The sequence below is a fragment of the Panonychus citri genome, unplaced genomic scaffold (assembly GCF_014898815.1).
Source record: "Panonychus citri isolate SS breed McGregor unplaced genomic scaffold, ASM1489881v1 Contig00108, whole genome shotgun sequence".
In the NCBI taxonomy this organism is placed as follows: domain Eukaryota; kingdom Metazoa; phylum Arthropoda; class Arachnida; order Trombidiformes; family Tetranychidae; genus Panonychus; species Panonychus citri.
The window spans coordinates 1-21,874 of record NW_026515513.1 but is presented as its reverse complement, the minus strand read 5'-3'; the positions used below and the strand labels follow the sequence as shown (position 1 = coordinate 21,874).

The window sequence follows — 21,874 nt, the reverse complement described above, 5'->3', positions numbered from 1 at the left end:
TTTATCATTAAATGACAGCGATTGATCACCATTATCATTATCCAGGGTAGAAATTGATTTCTTAAATTGATTTTGATCAATATTTAGATCAAAGGGCAAACAATTAACGGTTAATAATGAGACCAGAATGAAAGTCATACCAATGAAAACAGAAACAATTAAACACGAATTCATTGATTTCATCTTGGAAACAATTAATTAAATAGTAATGATTAACGAATTGGATAATCACAAAGGTTATATCAATTAGCGTCAATCACGTAAATGATTAGATGATTAGTAAGAATAATAAAAGGCTAATTGTTAATTTAGTGTTGAAAGGGATTATAAACTTTTGATTTTCTAATTAATTTTTTTCTTCCCGTTTCTGATTAATCTTTAAATTGTCGTGTAATTTAGTGATCAATGGGAATTGATTTCGACCCTATTCTAGAGAAATGGGCGGAAAACTATTTACTTTCCTATGGAATTATGTTGATCATCTTGTCAACAATTAAGATAATTTTCCATTTGGTCACAATCGCTCTAAATGCCTTTTTCTGTGACACTTTACGGACGAAAACATCGATTCCTGATTCGGTTTCCGCGTTCAAGGCTTTCATCGATTCCTCGGTGATCTTTACGACGGCCATTTTTGCGATCATGGGAGCAACTGTAGAGACCACTTCGTACATCACCCTGACCTTTTACCTCTTGATGACTCCACTTCAAGCGATCATGCAAATTTGGATCTGTATGAAATGGATGTTACTTGGTGAGAATTTTTCAAATTAAACCAACAATTGAAAATCTAATCACAATCTACTTGATCTAATTGCAGATGAAAGACATTCAGTTTATCCTTTGATTGAGACATCTCTCGAATTACCAATTGCAATCATTCAATTGCTTGGAATCAGTGTTGCCATTCCCTTGGCCTCTCGTGAATATTACATAATTAAACATATTTATGAATTATAAAGTTAATTGTTTCGACCGATCAATATACGATATTGTCTCGTTTTACATATTCAATCCTCAACAATCAAAATTTATTATTGTGACTAAATCATCGGGATCGTCACATACTTTGAGACAAATGGAACATGAAAAAATAGTTGATTACATGTTTCAATTATAATTGTCTCCAAATTAACAAAGGTTTTTTTGGTGTCTTTGTATATTTTATACAATTTTATAAATTATAACAATATAATTGTTTGTTTTTCTTTGTTCACTAATTTAGTTAACGTTGAGAGGTTGCAAAGCACAATTTACAGATCATAACAGCTAAATGGGGTTAATTTGTTTGTACAAATTGGTAATTGATATGAAAGGTTAATCGCTTGTGATTAATCATAATAACCATCTAAGGGAAACAAAGTCTCTGATGGTTGGTGGTATTGGTGGATAACCGTCAAGGAAATTGTCAATACTTTGGCTTCCACAGGCTTTGAGTAAAACAATTCTGGCCAAAAATTTGAGTTTCATGGGTTTTTGTTGATTTTTCATCCATTCTAGGAATTCATGGAAAGCGGTCATTTCATGTTTATATTGCCGATCAATGTATTCAATATGGCACGAGGTAAATCGCAGTTCAGATTGATTAAGGATGGAAAAATTATTGTCAAATTTGTACCCAACCAGGTAAAGTAGTTTAAGACAATCGGTTGACTTTGAATTGAAACGGAATCTGTCCAATTTAAGATTATTGATTAGTGAAGGATTAAAGTTGATCAATATTCTTGTAATCTCCAGTAAACCTTGACGAATTGATTCCAGGAGATAATTAGAGTCTAGGAAAGCTTTTCGTTGGAGTAATAGGGAAACCACTGAAGGAGAATCAAATTCAATTGCCAGGCCTAAAGGTGTTGTACCCATGGAATCATAACTATCAACATTACCACCATAATCAAGTATCTGTTGTATAACTTGTTGATTACCGTTTTGAACAGCCAAATGAATCGGGTAGATGTTTAATTTACATGGTATTTGGGAACAACCAGCTTCGGTTAACAATTGAACCGAAATTAAATCACCTTGGGCAGCGGCATAATGTAAAGGTGTCATTCCATCTTGATCTTGAGAGTCAACATTATCACCTGCGGCAATTAATTTGGCCAATTTACCATGATCACTTTGTCTTACAAGTCGATGAAGCTTGGGAACTTTAAATGGACAAGGTCCACTATCGGGACCAAAAACATAATCAAAAGTGGGTCCAGGACCAGTTCGCCTGGTACCTTGAGCGTTACCCATGTAATAATATAAATCCTAATAGAAAATAAGAAAACACACCAACTTTAGGATAAGAAACACACAAAATTCTATGCTATTTAAGTTATTTAGGTTATGTCAAAACGAGAGAGAGAGAGAGAGAGAGAGAGAGAAGAAAAAGGTTTGAGAAATGAAAGATAAACTTGAAAGAATTGGAGAGAAAAGAGAATAGAAAACAGCTGAAAGGAGAAATATACCTAATGTTAGTTGACTAATGGTGATCGGTTTAATTGTTCACAGTTAGAAGATGATTAAATGAGAATCTATAAGAGTACAGTTGATACTTAATTAGATGAAGTCAAGATTAACAATGAAGGTTAAAATTTAATTGTGTCTTATTAACTGGCTCGGTGACAATATTTGGTGGGAAAATAGGTGACAACCTTCATCATTTTTTGGTTCCTTCGGGAGGCTTGTTAATGTTTATCTAAGAAAGACAAATATTTTCATCTTTTTCAATTTCAACACAATCAATTAACAATCACAATTAACTAATATTGAACAAGGAAAATGATTAAATGACAAACAACAATTTACAAATACAAAAACACTATGATTTTACTAACTAACAAATAGCATCAAGATAATCACATAGAGAGAGAGAGATAAACAATAACTTTCCTTTGGTTTGTTCATTTTATGAACTTGAGGCGGTTTTTTTCATTCGTTTGATTTTTGTTTCTTTTTGCAATTAAAATTGATTTTAATTTCTAATTGTTGTTGACTTTTCTCTTTGTTTGTTTATGGTATTTTCAAGCACTTTCATTAGAATTTTATTCCAATTGTTGAATGGATTTTGTTAATCTCCAGATTGCTGAGTAAATTTTCTTAGAGATTCGATTTGGTTTCATTTGGAATCGATTATATTTTTTAATGTTTCTAATTTTTTGGAAACTAATGAGAAGAATAAAGTTTCACCCTGTTCAGTTGAGAAAAATTCACTTAATATTTGAAGAGTTTCTTTGAAATCTAAGTAACATTGTTTTACACTTTGATCGGGAGGTGAGGGGGAAGATGAGGAGTTCGGTGGTTCCGATGGGTTGGTACTTGGCGGTGGAGTATTTGAAGAGGTATTCGTGGTTGGGGTGGACGGAGAGGGAGAGGAAGGTGGCATTGGAACTGTTGATGATCCAGAGTCCGGTGGAAGTTCTGATGATGGACTTGAGGGTTGAGTCATTTGTTCAGTGGTCATTGTCTTTGTTTCTGTGCCAATCGAAGGTGTTTGTCCTGGTGAACATGTTACAATCGGATCAAGAGTATGTGCTGATTCAGATTTCAATTGATTATTAAAGAATTCATATAATTCTGAGAAAAAAAGAATTTACAACAACGATTAGAATTAGAATCAACAATTAACAACGATTCAAATCATTTACCTGATTCGTTTACTGTAATTAACAAGGTTAGAAAATAAAAATTGATCAAAAACAACAATTTACTAATTTTCGTCATTTTTTTTTATTACATCAATAATTGGAAGACAGTTAAATCACCACAATTAACCATTTTGATTTTGTTTTTCTTTACTTTAATTGCTTCAATTCAATAAAATGCTAAATAATCACTCAGATCTGATTGCAACAAATTAGTTAAACTTTCAACATGATTAACTTGAAAATGAACAGATTGTTAAGATTGAAAATTGATATTTAAGTTAATTGTTAAGAATTGGAATCAAATAACCAAATTTGTTCACTGTCGTTTGATTGAACAAGGATTGATTTTTAATCCAAAATGTTTAATTGTTTTCAATTGGAAATTGACAATCAGATTAACTGATTGAGAGAAATTTTTTTATTACAACTTGACAATAAAATCGAGAAATTTAATTTTCTCTCTAATCAATCTAACAACGAAATTATTTTCTCCACCAGTAGAATTAGCTTCGATGTAATTAACTAAATTAGTTAATTTCTCCTTATAGCTATTGATACACTCTTTGAACATTTCAGCAATACGTTTCTTCACATCATTAGCTGATTGTTTACCAGGCAGAGTCTTAATTTGTTGGACAATTTGATAATCACTATTATCTGAATCATTTGGAGTTGAAGGTTTGTCTTCTGGTTCAATCGCTTTGGTTTCTAAATGATTTGAAAAAAAAACAAACAAATTAAAAAAAACAAAATGAAATTAAAATTACAATTACAATTAGCAACTTCGATCAACAATTAACTTGAATATTTACCTGAATGATTAACAACGATAACGATGATAAGGTAAACAACGGAAAGAAACATTTTCATTACAATTAATAAGAAAGAAACATTAACCAAACTCCAGAAATTATATTAACTAAATGACAGTTTTAACGAGACAATTTAAAGTTTACAATTAACCTTATTGACTAAGAATATCAAATTACAATTTAATTACAATTCCAACAGATTTGTAATCAAATGAAAACTCATAACAGTTAACAGGGAATCAATTCTCTTCAATTTTAATTGTCCTTCCAATTTATCGATCAGAAAAGAGACTATGGTTAATCATAAGGCGTTAATTGTTAGTCCAAGTTAATTTCAAGCAGAACAATTAATTATTTTTTCATCTTGGAATTTCAATTTTAGCGGAAAAATTGAATTTTCTCCTTGGGATTCGGATACTTTTCTATCCGAGTCCGCATGCTCTTGAAATTACCTTCGGTTATTGGATCGAGAAAAAAAAATTTTCTTGATTGTAGTTGACTAATTAATTAATATTTTTAATTCGATTTACAATTAGCTGGATCATGGCTCCCGTTTTAGGTCAGTTTGGTAAGAGTGTATTGAACAATTTCGCTAAGGGATATAGTCATCCAAAGGTGAGTGAAGGTTAATTTTTATTGTGTCTCCCAATCAAAGGAAAATCTCTTGGTTTTGATTTTTCTCTTTCTTTCCTTTCTCCTTCTCTTTCTTTTGGTATTCATCTTCTCTCTTTTTTGTTATGTTTTAAAAGTGAATGATGTAAACAGTTAACCAGTTATATGACCTTTTTTAACCTTTCATTGATTAATTACCTTTTTTATTTTATTTTATTCTAATTGTTTTACTTTAATTTTCTCTTATCCTTTGTCTACTAGGTTTTCTTATCAAATAGTAGCACAAGCTTTCGTGATATGTCTCGAGGAAGGAAAATTGTAAGTACTCTTCATCTCTCTTCTGGTTTCCTTTCTCATCATCAAATTCATTTACTATAGATCTGTAATATTCATTTGATATTTTTTTTATTTTTTTCCATTCTCATCTTCAGTTATTAACTTCTGGTGGATTTCTGGCCACAGCAGCTGCTGGATTAGCTTATGCTCTTAACGAATCTGTCAAAGCTATCGAGTTAGATTTGCATCCCCCTTTGTACCCATGGCCACACAAGGGTCACCGGTGAGGAATAATTTTGATGACTAATCCTTTCAATGAGATTGAATTTATGTGTTTGATTATTGACCCAAAGACGGTAGTCTAAGGAATAATTCTCATTAATTGAGTTAATATAACTGCCGTGTTGATCTAATTCATATGAGCTTATCGGGTTGTTCCTCTTGAATACAATCTTATTGATCTTATTTTTCTCTCCTTTCTATTATACAGTCATGATCCAGAAATGATAGCCATGGTTCCATTCAAGAAGCCAGAGATGGATAAGGCTTTTGGACTTTACGATGCCGGCGGGTAGGCCAAACTTCAAAATTATCACAATATAATATAAACTAACCTTCATTTTTCTTATAGTTTACGACGAGGTTGGCAAGTTTACAAACAAGTATGTGCTGCTTGTCACAGTTTGCGGTAAGATGAATTTCTAATTATCACTGTTTCATGATTATTGATAATTGAGAACATTGATTTTAACAATTAAATCTATTTACTTTTTAGGTTCGTGGCCTACCGACAATTTGTTAATGTTTTCATGTCGGAAGAAGAGGCTAAGGCAGAAGCTGCAGAGGTAATAAAAATGATCTCCAGATAATCTCTGATTTCATCATTTTCTTTCCTGCTCTTACAATTCATACTTATTGTGATTATCTTTTAATTTAGGCAACAATCACTGATGGACCTGATTCGTCTGGTAAAATGTTTCAAAGGCCGGGTAAATTATCTGATTACATTCCCGGTCCTTATCCCAATGAAGAAGCTGCTAGAGCAGCCAACGGAGGAGCATACCCACCAGATTTATCTAACATAACTATAGGAAGAGAGGGTGACGAGGATTATGTATTCAGTATACTTCGAGGTTACGTTGATCCACCAGCAGGAGTGGAATTAGGAGAGAATCAACATTTTAACCTTTATATGCCTGGAAATGCAATCGCCATGGCTCAAGCTTTGTATAATGGATTAATTGATTACGATGATGGAACACCCGCAACATCCAGTCAAATGGCTAAAGATGTCACTCAATTTTTGGCCTATTGCGCTACTCCCGAACTAGAGGAATGGAAGAAATGGCTTTTCAAGGTAAAATACAATCCATACAATTAATCAACAGAATCATTAATATATTTGTCTTCTCTCTTTCTCTCTAGTGGACAATTATTTCATCTTGTTTGTTTGGAATTTCATGGTACTATAAACGTTATTTGTGGTCGTCGATCGTTTATCGAAGAATAGCTTACCGAGATGTAAATAAGAAAGATCATTAAGATCTTTACGTTATATGGTTACCCCCAATTTGACACCAACAAAGTCTATGGAGTCTTAATTTAAAAAAATCTACACAAAAGAACGATTAGTTGATGAAAAAAAAAACAAACTATAAATTTCATTATCTTCTTTTTTTCGTCTGTTAATTATTGGTGAACAATTTATTAAGGCTGCTGATAAACATACTGAAATTTTAATTCGATCAGATCATTTTCACATCTTCAGCTTGTTAACGGTTAATCGTTAACATTAAATTGTCCAACAAAGGGTTGATTTCTTTGTTCACCATCAATAAACTCTAGGAAAAGAAATGAAAACCCCTTTAAGATTATTGTTTTTAAACAGTTTAGTTGATAAATGCAAAGATTTAACTTGAAATTTGATTAATTTTTTTTTCTTCCGCCGCAAAAAAAACAAATTTAATTGTAATTGATTTTTTTTCTCCATTCGCATTTCCAACGATATAGAGATGAGGTTAGATTTTAATAAATGGAAGTTTAAATTAATGAAAATTTCGGATCATTAAAAGATAATTGTTACAAACGAATGGCTCAAATTATTAGTAACAATTGAACAAAAAAACTAATTCTGATTATTTCTGAGAAATTAAGGAAAAACGATTATCAATACTAATCCCAAGTTTGATTAGATAATTTACTTGATTGAGATTCGGAGGGATGTGCAAGTGATTGACTGAATATTAGATTATCAGAATTATTTCATCAATGAATTAAGTTTTGTCGGTTGATCGTAATGAAAAATTGTTCGAATTTGAGTTAATTAGAACAATTAACAATCTAATGTATTTAATTTGTCTTTTCCCGGTTGGAGGAGGTTCTTACAAGTGCCTTAGAGATTGAAGAAAGGAAAGAAAGAAAACATTTTTCCGAGTGTTGGTTTTACTTTTTGGTTTATTTTGGTTTTCTTTTGTTTGGTAATTACAATAATCATGGAACCTGTTGATCAGAATTTAACATGTGATGAGTTTATGGATCAATCGATTACACCTTTAGACGAACTAAAAGCCACTGGCTCTTCGACTCGAAGTATATTTGAAGTGTTTATACTCTCGGTTCAGAAAAGATTTTGTGTCGCTTTGGAAACAATTGAAAAGAAATCAAATGAATCAATTGTCGATAGCGAACAGAACGGATATTCTGGTCGGTGTTTTGTCGCTGATCGATGGCAAAGGAAAGAAGGAGGCGGTGGAATTTCCTGTGTTCTCCAAGACGGCAAAGTGTTTGAAAAGGCGGGCGTGAATGTCTCTGTGGTGACTGGTCAGTTGAGCAAAGAAGCGGTTGTCCAGATGAAGAAACAACATAAAGACATTGATCTTGAAGAAGGTCGAGAGTTGCCCTTTTTCGCAGCGGGTATAAGTTCAGTCATTCACCCAAGGAATCCTCATGTGCCCACAATCCACTTCAACTATCGTTACTTTGAAATTCAAGGTCAAAAAGGGTCAACCGAATGGTGGTTCGGAGGTGGAACTGATTTAACTCCTTATGTTTACGATGAAAACAGTTTCAAGCACTTCCATTCAACCCTCGCCGATGCTTGTGATCGTCACGATAAAAGTTATTACCCCAAGTTTAAGGCGGAATGTGATGATTACTTTTACATTAAACACCGAGGTGAACGTCGAGGTGTCGGTGGAATATTTTTCGATGACCTTAATAAACCTTCATTAGCTGATTGTTTTGGTTTCATTAAGAGTTGTGCTCAAGCTGTGATTCCCTGTTATCTACCATTGGTTGAGGCTAATTACTTGAAATCTTATTCACCTGATCAACGACGGTGGCAGTTATTGAGACGCGGTCGTTATGTTGAATTTAATTTGGTTTATGATCGAGGAACTAAATTTGGTTTTGCCACACCGGGAGCAAGAATTGAAAGTATCCTAATCTCACTTCCACTTCATGCTTCATGGGAGTATATGCATTCACCTGTTGAGGGAAGTGATCAGGATAAATTGATGAAAATTTTGAAACAACCAAAAGATTGGGTTTGTTAAATGTTTATCCAAATTAACTAGTTTTGATTTGTTCGTTTCTTATATAATAATATTAAAGATTAATAATGAAATAATATTATTATTTACAATGGTAGAAGAAGAGTGAGAGAGAGAGAGAGAGAGAAGGGAGAGAGATTGAAAGAGAAACGGATGAAAAGGAGTAAAAGACATTCTGTATTTTAATTGTTTTCAGTGTTTTAACCTGTCATAAATTTAATATTTCAGGTGAAAATATTGAGCGAAAAGTTGAAAACGTTGAAAACGATAGTATTGTTGGTTATTAGTGTGAGGATGAATTAATGATGATGAATTTGATGATAGGTAGTGATTGTAAAGATGATTATAATGATTATGATGATGATGATGATGATCAAGAGATGGTGAGATTTAAGATGCATTCCTTTTTTTTCTTGTTGCTGAGATTTTGTTTGCAATATATTTATAGATAAAGTCCTCAGTGTTTCTTTCATGTTCATATGGTCATTTCCGATGTGATTATTTGACCAGCAAGATTGTTGCTCTGCTTATTAAAAGTTTCCAAAAAAAACAGTAAAGAAAGAAAACACTTTCGGCTATGCATAATATACCTCGAAAATTTTAAATTGAAAAGCATTTTGTTTTCGAGTTTTCTCCTTTGGTGATATTCTGGTAGATTAATCAACTACCATCCAATTTTATTAAAAGTTGATTTATGAATTAATTAGATTTGTATCTCTTTTGTAATCTTTGAAATATATTATTTGACATATGCTTTATAAAGCATTACACTTCGAATCATTTCACGTTCTTGTTCCATTAAAAACTGAAGGTCACGTATATTTACTCGTTTAAATCGACGAATCTATCGAATTGGAATAAATAGGAAAAAAAATCAGAATAAGTTATGATGGTTTGAAGAGATAATCTATAAAAGATCTTAGATTCAATCTGTTGAAATTTACCTGTGCCTTAGCTGGCGTACTGGAAAAAAATGACAGGCCTTGTGAATTATTAGATGAATTGTTGATAAATGAATTATTTAGACTATTATCTGATGCGTTTGTAGTTTTAAGTTTTTTACGAGGACCTATGGCTAATAAAGCGGTTTCATTGGCCTCTCTTTGACGAGCTTCTTCCAATTCAGCTCGCTGCATTTCCTTTGCTTTTTGCTTCAGTTTAAGTTGTTCAGGATCTTCCAATTTAGAACGACTCTGTAGATCAAAGAATTAAAGTTAGATGAAATTGTTTCTTTCTTTATTTATCAACTCTATTCCCACTTACCTTCGCGGCTCTCATTAACATCTCCCTCTCCTGCTCTTCATGCCTTTTCTTTTCTAATCTATCCAATTCCTCGAGAAATTTTGTTTGCGCTCTAACATCTTGAGTTACTTCAAATCTTGGATCACTCTGTGGAAAAATAAATTAAAATTAAAATCGTTTATATTATGGTCAAGTAGTTCGGTCTATTTAGATTTTACAAACCTTAAAATTTTCCATCCTATGTTCAGCTATGATTCCTAATTTTTCAACTAACGTTTTTAACCGCTCTTGCGCTGCATGAGAGACTAGGGATACTACGTCTGAAAGAACGTCATCAAGACCATTTCTCTTAGCTAAATAATAGAATATTAAAATTAAACAATCAATTTTAGTGATGCATAAAAAAAATTGCATAAAAAAGCTAAAAAGGCGTCAAAGAAAATTTTTAAGCCTTTAGAACAGGTCACATACCTATTTCATTAATACGATTTTGAAGTGGATTAGTAAAAAGGAAATTTTCGTCTTTACAAGATCTAATTTGAGCTCCTACGAATTCAGCATTGGTGGCCAATATTCTCTGACTTTCTTCAACTAAATTTACACCTCCCATTGCGGCTACATCATTAATATCATCATCGTCGCGAAGCGTAGTTACAAAAGCCTTCTTTTCTATTTTTTCTTTGGAATATGCTATATTGCGGGCTTTCGCTGCTGATGGTCTAATTTTAGCATTATTTTGTGAAATAAGAGGCATTTTGCTAAATTGAGCTGAAGTAACAGGTGTTATCGTGGTCGCCGTAGATGTTGATGAATAACTACTAGTAGTTGGACGAATATTTGTAATTTGTACGGTTCCTTGAGTTAAATTAGACAAACTTGCTAACTGAGGTGCTGTAAGTACACGGATGGTATTTTGTCTAGGTTGTGAAGTGAGCTAGAAAGTGCGAAAGAAAGTAAAATTAGTAAAATGCGTTAGACATATGAACTCTTTTTCTCTTTCAATATCCTTACCTGAAAGGTGTTTTGGGAAAGTGATTGCGGTTGTAAAGGTAATTGGACTGACCCAGGGGGAGGAGGTCGGACACCATCGATCGCCGTCTCGTGTACCATTAATGAATGTCGAAGATAAGGCAAACTTTTCTGTAAATCGAATATAATAAAACGAAGGATTATGAAGATTTTGAAACTAAACTAATTTAATGTGTTAACTCACCTTAAGAAATGGTATAAGACACGGTTGAGGAGAAGAATTAAGCTCACTTTGTAATTGATTGGTAAATTCATCAGGTTCGATTACTCCATCCTAGATATGAATTGAAATCAATAAATGAGAACAATGGTCACAAAAATATAATTCGTCACATTAATGAGATACAAAAGGTGAAATTCTGTTGGTCCATACAATAAACTTACAATTAGGCTTTGGATCAAATTTTTAACATTATTTGCCGTTTGTTCTGGCTGATCACTGGCTAGTCTTATCAAAGTGGAAAGAAAATTTTTGCACTTAATCTTAGCAGTATTTGGTGACATTTGAGATGGTTGTGAAGATGCAGCTTGGGCATTTGCCGGGGTGGTTTGAATGGTTAATGGTTGGCTTAATTGTACTTGACCACTTCTGGATGTAATCACTGAAGAATTGGGTATAGCTGTCATTTGAGGTGCTCTTATGGTTGTCCCCACATTAGTTGAGTGAGGTACCATAGTCTGTAATCTAAGGGTCTGTGGTTGATTTGATTGAGTTAAATTGTGATTCATATTCAGAAATTGTAATGTACCATCCCTAATAATGAATGTATTTCTAGCCACTGGAAAGTTCTGCTAAAAAAGAAAGAAAGAAAAAACAAATCAGTCAACAGGGAGAAAAAAATTCAATTGGTATTGAAGAAAAAAAGGTCAAGAAAAAGGGAAGTAGAAACTGAGATGATATTCCCGCTATGAATAATTTCGTTCTTACAAAGAATCAAAATTTCACTAGGATAACTTAAAGTTTCAATTTTTATCAATTTATGGGATATTATAAATATTCTCTATACGTTAGTGTAAATGATAGGATAAAATTGTAAGAAAAATTGATTAAGAAAACAGAATAAAAAGAAAACTAGAGAATGAAGAGAAAAGTGAAAAGTAACAGGAAGAGTGAACAATGTATTACCTGATTGAGAGTCATGGTCGGTCTAGTGAGGATCTGACCTCCCAACCTTAATGGTTGATTTAAATTGATTACCCGAGGTTGTGATCCTCTTTGGTGACTAAGAGCTGATACAGAGGCGGGTGTCACAGTAACGGTATTAGATGCTGGTCGACTAGGTGTTAAAACAACTTGTGAAAAATTAGCCTGGTTACTTGGATTAGACACAACAGACAATATCTGTGGCTGTTGATTTGATCCACTCTGACTTGAGACTGGTCTTGTTACAGTGAGAACAGTTCCACTTGATGAGATAGTCTGATTATGAATATTAGTCGACATTTTCACGACCACAATCTAATCACCTTCAATTAAATCAAATTAAATAATAAACAAAAATTAAAACAAGATTACAAGTACAATTATAATTAAACATAATTCAACAACATCATTGAATCAAAATGAAACCGAAACTGAAATAAAATGAAAGGCCCATGTTCAGATTTGTGGCTCCATCTGTCGGTTTTAAGAGGGACTAAGAAAAAGCGCGTTTTTTGTTCTCTGTCTTCTTTTCTTTTTATGTTTTTTCATTCCGATTATAATTTAATAAGAAACTAAATAGCAATTCCTCTATGAATTGACCACAATTAACTAATTAAATTAAACATTTGATTGGAGCATATTCCAAGTACAAACAATACAGAATTTTTCTTTAATTTATCAAAACATTTTTGTAAAGTTTTGATTGGGTTGATGTTCAATGGAAATTAATTGTTGGAGATTTAATTCAATTTGTCTTCCCATTTTAAAGCTTTTTAATTAATTAAATCAAATTGAAAGGTTTGAGGGAGATAATTTTGTTTATTTGGTCAGTATTATTATATTAATACTGATTGTTAGTCTATTTTGATTTATTTTCGTTTAGCAGCAATTTGGGTCAACAATGGTATCAATGGATCCAATTTGGTTTCACTTGATTTAGATTTTTTAATCTTTCTCAATTTCCGAGGGGATTCAATCGTTGGAATTGATTGATAATCAACTGCAGCATCAAATCAACTTGATCACCATCATGGATGGATGTTTGACTAGATTGTAGAGCGAGCTAGAAAATGAATAAGTAAAATTAATAAAACATAAACTCTTTTTCTCTTTCAATATCTTTACCTGAAAGGTGTTTTGGGAAAGTGATTGCGGTTGTAAAGGTAATTGGACTGACCCAGGGGGAGGAGGTCGGACACCATCGATCGCCGTCTCGTGTACCATTAATGAATGTCGAAGATAAGGCAAACTTTTCTGTAAATCGAATATAAAAGAACGAAAGATTATAAATAGAGATTCTAACACTAAACTAAACTAACTTAATGTGTTAACTCACCTTAAGAAATGATAAAAGACACGGTTGAGGAGAAGAATTAAGCTCACTTTGTAATTCCACAATAAATTCATCAGGTTCGATTACTCCATCCTAGATATGAATTGAAATCAATAAATGAGAACAATGGTCCCAAAAATATAATTCGTCACATTAATGAGATACAAAACTTGAAATTCTGTTGGTCCATATTTTTGTTTACCATAGAATAAACTTACAATTAGGCTTTGGATCAAATTTTTAACCTTATTTGTCTTTTGTATTGGATGATCCTTGCTTAGTCGCAACTGGAGCTCCATTTGAGCCAGATTTAGATGAGCCCGCTCCAGGTGAGAGTGGTGATTTAGCTACTAAAGCTTGAGCTGCTGCTGTGGCTACAGCGGCAACTGCAGCAGCAGCGGCAGCGGAAGATGAGGAAGCACCTAAGGGAAGGGAGTTTGGTGTTGATGAATTTAAATTTCGTTGGTGTTGTAAATGGTGAAGTCCTAAAGCTAGTGGATGTGAGGGTGATATTGATGAGGGGGAGGGTGATGGAGTCCGAGCTGAGGAAAGTGAAGGTGATGATCGAGGTGAATCTGGCCTTCGACTGCTTCCACCTCTCTCCGAACCATTTCTGGGAGTTAAATCTAAAGCACCGCTGGTTGATGATGCAGAGGGAGGATTAGGCATTAATGCCTCTTCCATTGGGCGAGGTGTTTACCCACGACCCATTTGAAACTGTTGTTGTATTTGGAGGGGTCACATTGTGACGAGAAGGTGAAGATCGGTGAGATGATGAGCGTAAATTATGATGATGAGAGTGCTGATTATAATTTGAAAGTGCTAAAGGTGAAGGTGCAAGAGATGATGATGGTGATACTGAACGAATGGATGATGAAGATGACGGAGATGATCGTGGTGATCGAGGCGAGGACGAAGACAATGTTGGTAAACGTAATCCTAACGCATTAACTGGATTCATACCGAAAGCAGCAGCGGCCACCGCAGCCGCTGGAACACCAGATGATGACGATGAACCATTTCGTGGGGTCAAGTCAAGAGCACCACAACGGCGGAAGATGAGTTTGCCAATGATAGAATCATATCTTTCATTGGTAAATAATGATTACCCGTTACTCCGGAAACAGCAGCCGCCGCTGCTGCTGCAGCGGGAGACATTAAAGGTGAACGATGATGATGAGAATGATGATGAAAAGAAGGAGGTAACACCGGAGAACCACCATCAACCCCACCACCACCTCCCCCTGGACCTTCACCACCGGAAACTCGGGAAGATCCACTTCGATTAACTTCAGAGGCAAGTAAATGAACGGGATGTAAACGAATGTGCTGTTGCAGTACCAATGCATTAGTGAACTGTTTGTGACACACTGGACATTGATGAAGCACTCGAAGCGGAGGTTTAACCCGATGAACTCCCATGTGGGTCTTAAGGTTACCCTTGGTGGTGAAAGCGCGATCACAAATTTCACACTTGAAGGGTCGCTCACCAGTGTGGGTCCGATAGTGCATTTGAAGCGCCGATTTACAGGAAAGTACTCGGTGACAGATTACACATTCATTTGAATCACTTAATTTATGTTCAATGTTATCAACTAATTGTTGTAATTTATGAGTTTCAGATGCTTTTTGTATCTCCATTAAACTTTTCCATGAGTTATCAGCACTTCCAGGTTTGGGTAATAAATCTTGATAAAAGTTTGGATCCGGTGCAGCGACTCCTAGTGTATCTGTTGGTGCTAAACTGCCACTTGGTGTTGTCGAGAGCGGCGGAGGTGTTGACGGAGAGGCCGACCCAGCGGTGGTAATTGTTGAAGTGTTGTTATTATTATTGTTGGGTGTAGTGGTTGTTGTTGTTGACAGCGAAAGACCTGAAGGTGTTGTAATTGTTGAATGATTTGATGTTGATGAATTTAAATCGGGTGTTGATGTTTTGGGTGGTTGATTGGAGGAGGAATGGTGATGATGATCATCATTATTATCATCATCATCTTCTTCATTATCATTATCTTCATCATCATCGGTAACTATTGGCTGTGGTGGAGGTGGTGTTGAGGTATTATTATTGGAGGTTGAGCCAACTGATGCTCGAGATGATAAAATTGTGTCATTGTTGTTGGTAGTGATGTTGGCTAGGGTGGTTGTCGTTGTGTTGTTGAGGTGAAGTCCAGCAACGGTTAGATTTGCCGTTGTCGGGGTAAAGGGTCCGAATGGTGTAAGACCAAGGGTGGAGAACATGCCCCCAGGGAAGGAGGATGCAAAACTTGGAGGTAGAAAAGGGTTTGAAGGTGGGGTCACTGTCGAACCGGTTGATAAGGTTGTCGGTAGTTTAGAGGTTGTTGGTGTTGATGCGGTTGCAGAAGGATTTAGTAAACCACTGAATGATAATCGATGAAGTGGTTGTAAGGGATGATGATTATTATTGTTGTTGTTGCTATGATTATTGTGATGATGAGGATCAGATGATTCATCATCAGATGAGAATGGATCTAAGTTCATTTTACTCAGATGATTACCACCATTGGTTGATGAGCACATTGATTCATCTTCCTCTCCAAATTCATCACCCACTTTACTATTATTGCCATAAGATTGACCATTGTTAGCACCATGATGAGAGGTTCCATCATTGGTTTTCTCATCTTCTCCCTCAGAATCACCATTGGAGAGTCTAAGGTATTTATCGGTGTGTCTTTCAGCGTGAATTTTAAGATTACCCTTGGTGGAGAAACGGTTACCACAAACTTTACATTTGAAAGGTTTTTCTCCGGTATGTGAACGAATGTGTATCTGTAGGGCTGAATCGGAGCCGAAAGCTTTACCACAGAATCGACAACGATGCCGATAATTGGAATCACTTTCTTTGCCATCTTTACGAAATTTGAGAAAATCGGCTCCCTCCAGGTCACTTAGACCGTTCATTAGAAATGAACTTCTCTGCATAGTATTTTGAAGAGCCTGTTCGGTGGTTCGTTGTAGTAGCTCCAAAGTGTTTGGTCCACTTGGTGAGGATGGAGGTGGAATGTCAATTGCCACTTCTGGATGTAATCACTGAAGAATTGGGTATAGCTGTCATTTGAGGTGCTCTTATGGTTGTCCCCACATTAGTTGAGTGAGGTACCATAGTCTGTAATCTAAGGGTCTGTGGTTGATTTGATTGAGTTAAATTGTGATTCATATTCAGAAATTGTAATGTACCATCTCTAATAATGAATGTATTTCTAGCCACTGGAAAGTTCTAAAAGAAAGAAAAAACAAATGAAGAAAAAACAAATCAGTCAACATGGAGAAAAAAATTCAATTGGTAATTGAAGAAAAAAAGGTCAAGAAAAAGGGAAGTAGAAACTGAGATGATATTCCCGCTATGAATAATTTCGTTCTTACAAAGAATCAAAATTTCACTAGGATAACTTGGCGTTTCACTTTTTATCAATTGATGGAATATTATAAATATTCTCTATACGTTAGTGTAAATGATAGGATAAAATTGTAAGAAAAATTGATTAAGAAAACAGAATAAAAAGAAAACTAGAGAATGAAGAGAAAAGTGAAAAGTAACAGGAAGAGTGAACAATGTATTACCTGATTGAGAGTCATGGTCGGTCTAGTGAGGATCTGACCTCCCAACCTTAATGGTTGATTTAAATTGATTACCCGAGGTTGTGATCCTCTTTGGTGACTAAGAGCTGATACAGAGGCGGGTGTCACAGTAACGGTATTAGATGCTGGTCGACTAGGTGTTAAAACAACTTGTGAAAAATTAGCCTGGTTACTTGGATTAGACACAACAGACAATATCTGTGGCTGTTGATTTGATCCACTCTGACTTGAGACTGGTCTTGTTACAGTGAGAACAGTTCCACTTGATGAGATAGTCTGATTATGAATATTAGTCGACATTTTCACGACCACAATCTAATCACCTTCAATTAAATCAAATTAAATAATAAACAAAAATTAAAACAAGATTACAAGTACAATTATAATTAAACATAATTCAACAACATCATTGAATCAAAATGAAACCGAAACTGAAATAAAATGAAAGGCCCATGTTCAGATTTGTGGCTCCATCTGTCGGTTTTAAGAGGGACTAAGAAAAAGCGCGTTTTTTGTTCTCTGTCTTCTTTTCTTTTTATGTTTTTTCATTCCGATTATAATTTAATAAGAAACTAAATAGCAATTCCTCTATGAATTGACCACAATTAACTAATTAAATTAAACATTTGATTGGAGCATATTCCAAGTACAAACAATACAGAATTTTTCTTTAATTTAGCAAAATTTTGATTGGGTTGATGATCAATGGAAATTAATTGTTGGAAGTTTAATTATATTTTTCTTCCCATTTTAAAGGTTCACAATTGTTTAAATCAAATTGAAAGGTTTGAGGGAGACAATTTTGTTTATTTGGTCAGTAACATTATATTAATACTAATTGTTAGTCAATTTTTGTTTGATCATCTGATGATAATCAATTGTTACAGTGGGTTATGTCTTAATTGACCATTGTAATTGTTGATTGTGTAATTAACGCCATCCTTGGGTTTGGAAATTTAAATTGGGGGTTTGTTTTTGATCATCTTTACGATTTTTGTTGATTTGTTTTCGTTTAGCAGCAATTTGGGTCAACAATGGTATCAATGGATCCAATTTGGTTTCACTTGATTTAGATTTTTCATCTTTCTCAATTTCGAGTTGATTCAATCGTTGGAACTGATTGATAATCAATTTTATCATCAAATTCATTGATTAACGAATCATCTTGGTCATCATCATGATAAATATTATTTTCTTCATTGATTATCTCATTTTCTACTTTACTGAAAAAAAATTAAGAAAAAAAACCAAAATGAATCATATAGATGAGATAAAATATAATCAAATTAGTTAATTACCTGAGCTCATCTGTGATTGATTCACATAATTTACCATTAGAATTGAAAACACAATTAGATTGGGGGAATATTCCTCTTGATTCAACCATCACAATTAGAAATAGTTGATTAACCATTAAGACGACTAAACATATTGTTTCATTTCTCATGATTAAAACAATCAAGGTTTCTGTTTATTTCAAACCACAAAAACAAACAATCTAATCGATTGAACAATCAAATTTAAACGAACGAAATTAAAAGGAAAAGTGAAAATTAACAATCAGATTTACATACAAATTAAAACTTACTAAATGGTCCAAGCAATTAGATTGAATCAAGAAATTATGATCAACCTTAAATGGCGCATAAGTTTTAATGACCAGTGGTCAGTTTAATCTGCAATAAGTGTAACTATTAATATCTGATTATATTCAATTTAATTGACAGTATTTTCCTTGTCTTAACTTAATCACAATCACGCAAATAACATTAACCTAATCAATAATTTCCTTTTCACAATTAACACCTACAATTGTTTCCAAAATATTCTGACAATCAAATGATTAAATTATCAGCGAATTTGTTATCACCAATTAATCAATCAGATCATTTACTTAGTCCAACTAATTGCAGGGAATGTCACATATCCAATATTTTCTTGATTATCTTCATGAAAGATCAATAAAATTCAATCAATTACAATGACAAATTTCTCGACATGCACGTGATTAAATCTATTTAAATTGAAATGTTAAATATTCTTGAGATCTTCGCTTAGCTTTTCGTAAATCAATCGCAATCATGATAATTAACAATGGAAACATTTATTAATTAATTGAGAGAAAAAACTTTGGTCTTTAAGTAGAAAATAGAACAAGAGATGGCGCTGAAGTTCTGAAGCAAAATGTTCTCTTTTTAGAATTTTTGAAAATTCGATTTTCCATCAATCTAGTTGTTCGTTATTGTCTTTCAATTTTTTTTAAATCAATTGATTAAATTGATAAATCATCTTTATTTTTACTTTTTTTTAATTGTTTAGTTGGTTTTATTTTCTCAATTATTAAGTGTTTACTGTGACAATGGATCCGAATGAAAATAATTTCGGATCAAAAATGAATGAAAGTGAAATGATTGATACTGGCGCTGATGTTGCTCACTCAGAGTCTATTGAAAAGATGGAAAATTTTGATTATGGTGCTTCAAATGTTGCTAGATTTTTGCAGCAGATTATTCAAATTGAAAATGAACGCATTTTGGTTCTGAGAGAAGATTTTGTTACCTCTCAACAATTAACGGCTGAAAATGAATTGAAAAATGTAAAACTCAACTATATAGCGGAACTGGCAGCTTTTGGTGATAAAATCAACTCGGATGGTCAAGTGTTGAAAAGAAAAAAAGAATTAGAAAGTGAACTATTGGAGTCCATCAATAAAATCATATCTGGATGTAAAGCTCACCTAGAAGTTTGTAAAGACATAAAACCTTTGATGATTACTGTCAGTGCGACCTTGTCTGGGAATGAAAAAGCTGGAATGGATGAAGATCGAGAAAGTGCAACGGTTTTCGCTGCTTTAGCCAACCAGAGTATTAATGGCTATGGATATTCCAATAAGGTGAAAAAAGTTGATGCGAGCAACAAGAGAAGTGCTTCTGATATTTTAAACGATTGTTTGAAAGTTTTCAAGTTTCTAAAGGAAATGGGTCCATTTGATCCACACAGTGATGAAATAATTTCAGTGCGAAAATCACTTGTAGAGTTAAATGGAAAGTTCGACGAGACAAGAGTAAAAAGTGATATAAAAGATCGTGAAATTGAAGCAGTGAACAAAGAATTGGCGGTTCAAGATGAAAAGATGAAAGAAAAAAAACAACAAATAGCTGAAGCAAAGTTGAAAGCCAAAGAAGCTGACGAAGTCACCCAGGAGAAATTGGCTGCCATGATTTGTTCAAATACAGAAAAACAGAGACAATATGTTGCCATGGGAAACAGAATTGAATCCATGAAGGAGAAAATAAAAGAGATACCAGAGCTCGAACAAAAACTTTCTACTATTCAAGAGAAAGTCGCCAAGAAAAGTGCAGCTCTAATTTCCATGAGATCTCAAACTGAAGAAAATAAAACAAAAATAAGGGAGAAGACCGAAAATATTGAAAGTTTAAAAAAGAAAACAGAGACCATGGACAAGGAATATGGTGAAAAAATTCAAACTTTACAAAGTAAAGCCAACAATAAGGAAATTGAACTTAGAAGTGCCCAAGCCAGAGCCCGAGTATCAATGCAAGATGGTGACAAAGTCAGAGAAGAATTCGAACAAAATCAGAAACGAATAAAGTCAATCGAAGATGAATTCAGAGCAGCCAAAGAAGCTGCTCGCCGACGTAAAGCTGAGAAAAAGAAGAAACTAAAAGAGAAACGAATGGTCAAGACACAACTTTCAGGAGAACTAATGATGTTCAAACTATCGAGAGGAATAAAAGTCTAATCATTTCTCTTCCATTTTCTTTTAAATTTCATTGATCAAATTTTTGTATATTCTATTCCAAATTATTGTTTGATTATTGAGAAATTAATCAAAAACAAATAACCTGAAAATCTATCAAATAGATACTCAAATTATGTAACGAAATCATCTTGTTGGTTAAAACGTTGACACTGATTGGTACAAACAGGAAACAAAAGTACAAACCGATTTCCAGATAGAAAAACATCAAAATTAACGATGATTGTTAGTCAGTTGATTAACAAAAGATACTGATAAAAGCAATTAAACCAAGAAAGATAAACAAAACACATAAAGACAATTTGACAAGACCAACTGCCATTCATCAGGAAAATCATCACGACTCATACAATTAGATGGAAACAATTAAACAAAAAGAGGAAAAAGGATTAATGTAAATTGCTCCAAAACATTACACCTTTTCTACTAATCAATACAATCATTTAATTGTTAACAATTTGAATGTAATTCTTTCAATTGTCACTTGACAGTCTTTCTTTTGTTAACATTGATTGTTTTGGATAAAACATCGTTGCTATTAACCATTTGATTTCCAATTAAAATTGACACAGTTTTCAAAAGATCAACCGGATTGCTCACTCATTGGATTATTTTTCACTTAAAAAAATTCAATTAACTTAGAAATGGAAACAATTAAAAAAATGAGAAAATGTTTCTTCTAAAACTCTGCCCCCTACATTCAGAAAAGAGAAACAAAAGTTACACTTGATCACAATCACAAGAATTGTTGTGATTTGGTGATAACTTTGATTGTCTTTATTTAATTGTCGGTTAATTGTCATTGATTTTTATTGCTTCTATTGATTAGAGTAAGTTCTTTGGTGTCGCGAGATGGAACCAC

The 21,874-nt window shown here is 33.6% G+C and overlaps 8 protein-coding genes and 1 pseudogene across 10 annotated transcripts; 4 read left to right on the top strand and 5 right to left on the bottom strand.

The window, feature by feature from the left end:
* Positions 1-394: 394 nt before the first annotated feature.
* LOC128389518 (uncharacterized) lies at positions 395-960 on the top strand. Its single transcript, XM_053349121.1, has 2 exons — positions 395-754; positions 821-960. Exons 1-2 carry the CDS (start codon positions 406-408, stop codon positions 958-960), a joined length of 489 nt encoding a protein of 162 aa, XP_053205096.1. The 5' UTR covers positions 395-405.
* Positions 961-1,000: 40 nt separating this feature from the next.
* LOC128389410 (caskin-2-like) lies at positions 1,001-2,848 on the bottom strand. Of its 2 annotated transcripts, none has more exons than XM_053348989.1 (2): positions 2,640-2,848; positions 1,001-2,253 (listed from the first exon to the last, which is right to left on the bottom strand). In XM_053348989.1, the coding sequence occupies exons 1-2, from the start codon at positions 2,646-2,648 to the stop codon at positions 1,336-1,338; spliced, it is 927 nt and encodes a 308-aa protein (XP_053204964.1). In that variant the 5' UTR covers positions 2,649-2,848; the 3' UTR covers positions 1,001-1,335. The 2 variants fall into 2 exon arrangements, with proteins under 2 accessions (XP_053204964.1, XP_053204965.1); XM_053348990.1 differs by having other exon boundaries at positions 2,454-2,847.
* Positions 2,849-3,910: 1,062 nt separating this feature from the next.
* On the bottom strand, positions 3,911-4,787 carry LOC128389581 (uncharacterized). Its single transcript, XM_053349192.1, has 2 exons — positions 4,445-4,787; positions 3,911-4,340 (listed from the first exon to the last, which is right to left on the bottom strand). Exons 1-2 carry the CDS (start codon positions 4,500-4,502, stop codon positions 4,054-4,056), a joined length of 345 nt encoding a protein of 114 aa, XP_053205167.1. The 5' UTR covers positions 4,503-4,787; the 3' UTR covers positions 3,911-4,053.
* Positions 4,788-4,894: 107 nt separating this feature from the next.
* LOC128389580 (uncharacterized) lies at positions 4,895-7,253 on the top strand. The gene is made up of 8 exons (XM_053349191.1): positions 4,895-5,059; positions 5,318-5,374; positions 5,488-5,615; positions 5,823-5,903; positions 5,964-6,020; positions 6,108-6,177; positions 6,270-6,689; positions 6,758-7,253. The coding sequence occupies exons 1-8, from the start codon at positions 4,988-4,990 to the stop codon at positions 6,872-6,874; spliced, it is 1,002 nt and encodes a 333-aa protein (XP_053205166.1). The 5' UTR covers positions 4,895-4,987; the 3' UTR covers positions 6,875-7,253.
* Positions 7,254-7,766: 513 nt separating this feature from the next.
* On the top strand, positions 7,767-8,960 carry LOC128389579 (oxygen-dependent coproporphyrinogen-III oxidase-like). The gene has a single exon (XM_053349190.1). It carries the CDS (start codon positions 7,825-7,827, stop codon positions 8,884-8,886), a length of 1,062 nt encoding a protein of 353 aa, XP_053205165.1. The 5' UTR covers positions 7,767-7,824; the 3' UTR covers positions 8,887-8,960.
* An 87-nt stretch (positions 8,961-9,047) lies between these two features.
* On the bottom strand, positions 9,048-12,728 carry LOC128389578 (transcription initiation factor TFIID subunit 4B-like). Of its 2 annotated transcripts, none has more exons than XM_053349189.1 (9): positions 12,281-12,728; positions 11,539-11,943; positions 11,339-11,428; positions 11,137-11,265; positions 10,597-11,059; positions 10,348-10,478; positions 10,147-10,272; positions 9,828-10,076; positions 9,048-9,727 (listed from the first exon to the last, which is right to left on the bottom strand). In XM_053349189.1, exons 1-9 carry the CDS (start codon positions 12,596-12,598, stop codon positions 9,623-9,625), a joined length of 2,016 nt encoding a protein of 671 aa, XP_053205164.1. In that variant the 5' UTR covers positions 12,599-12,728; the 3' UTR covers positions 9,048-9,622. The 2 variants fall into 2 exon arrangements, with proteins under 2 accessions (XP_053205164.1, XP_053205163.1); XM_053349188.1 differs by having other exon boundaries at positions 11,539-11,946; positions 12,281-12,727.
* A 369-nt stretch (positions 12,729-13,097) lies between these two features.
* LOC128389517 (homeotic protein spalt-major-like) lies at positions 13,098-17,531 on the bottom strand. Its single transcript, XM_053349120.1, is given in 8 exon segments — positions 13,098-13,361; positions 13,424-13,552; positions 13,635-13,724; positions 13,850-14,319; positions 14,321-14,679; positions 14,682-16,676; positions 16,753-16,869; positions 17,214-17,531. Coding segments are annotated over 5 exon segments (3,231 nt in total). The 3' UTR covers positions 13,098-13,361; positions 13,424-13,552; positions 13,635-13,724; positions 13,850-13,877.
* A 340-nt stretch (positions 17,532-17,871) lies between these two features.
* Positions 17,872-18,702, bottom strand: LOC128389516 (uncharacterized; annotated as a pseudogene).
* An 888-nt stretch (positions 18,703-19,590) lies between these two features.
* LOC128389470 (ELKS/Rab6-interacting/CAST family member 1-like) lies at positions 19,591-20,994 on the top strand. The gene has a single exon (XM_053349068.1). The coding sequence runs from the start codon at positions 19,591-19,593 to the stop codon at positions 20,992-20,994; it is 1,404 nt and encodes a 467-aa protein (XP_053205043.1).
* The last annotated feature ends 880 nt before the right edge of the window (positions 20,995-21,874 follow it).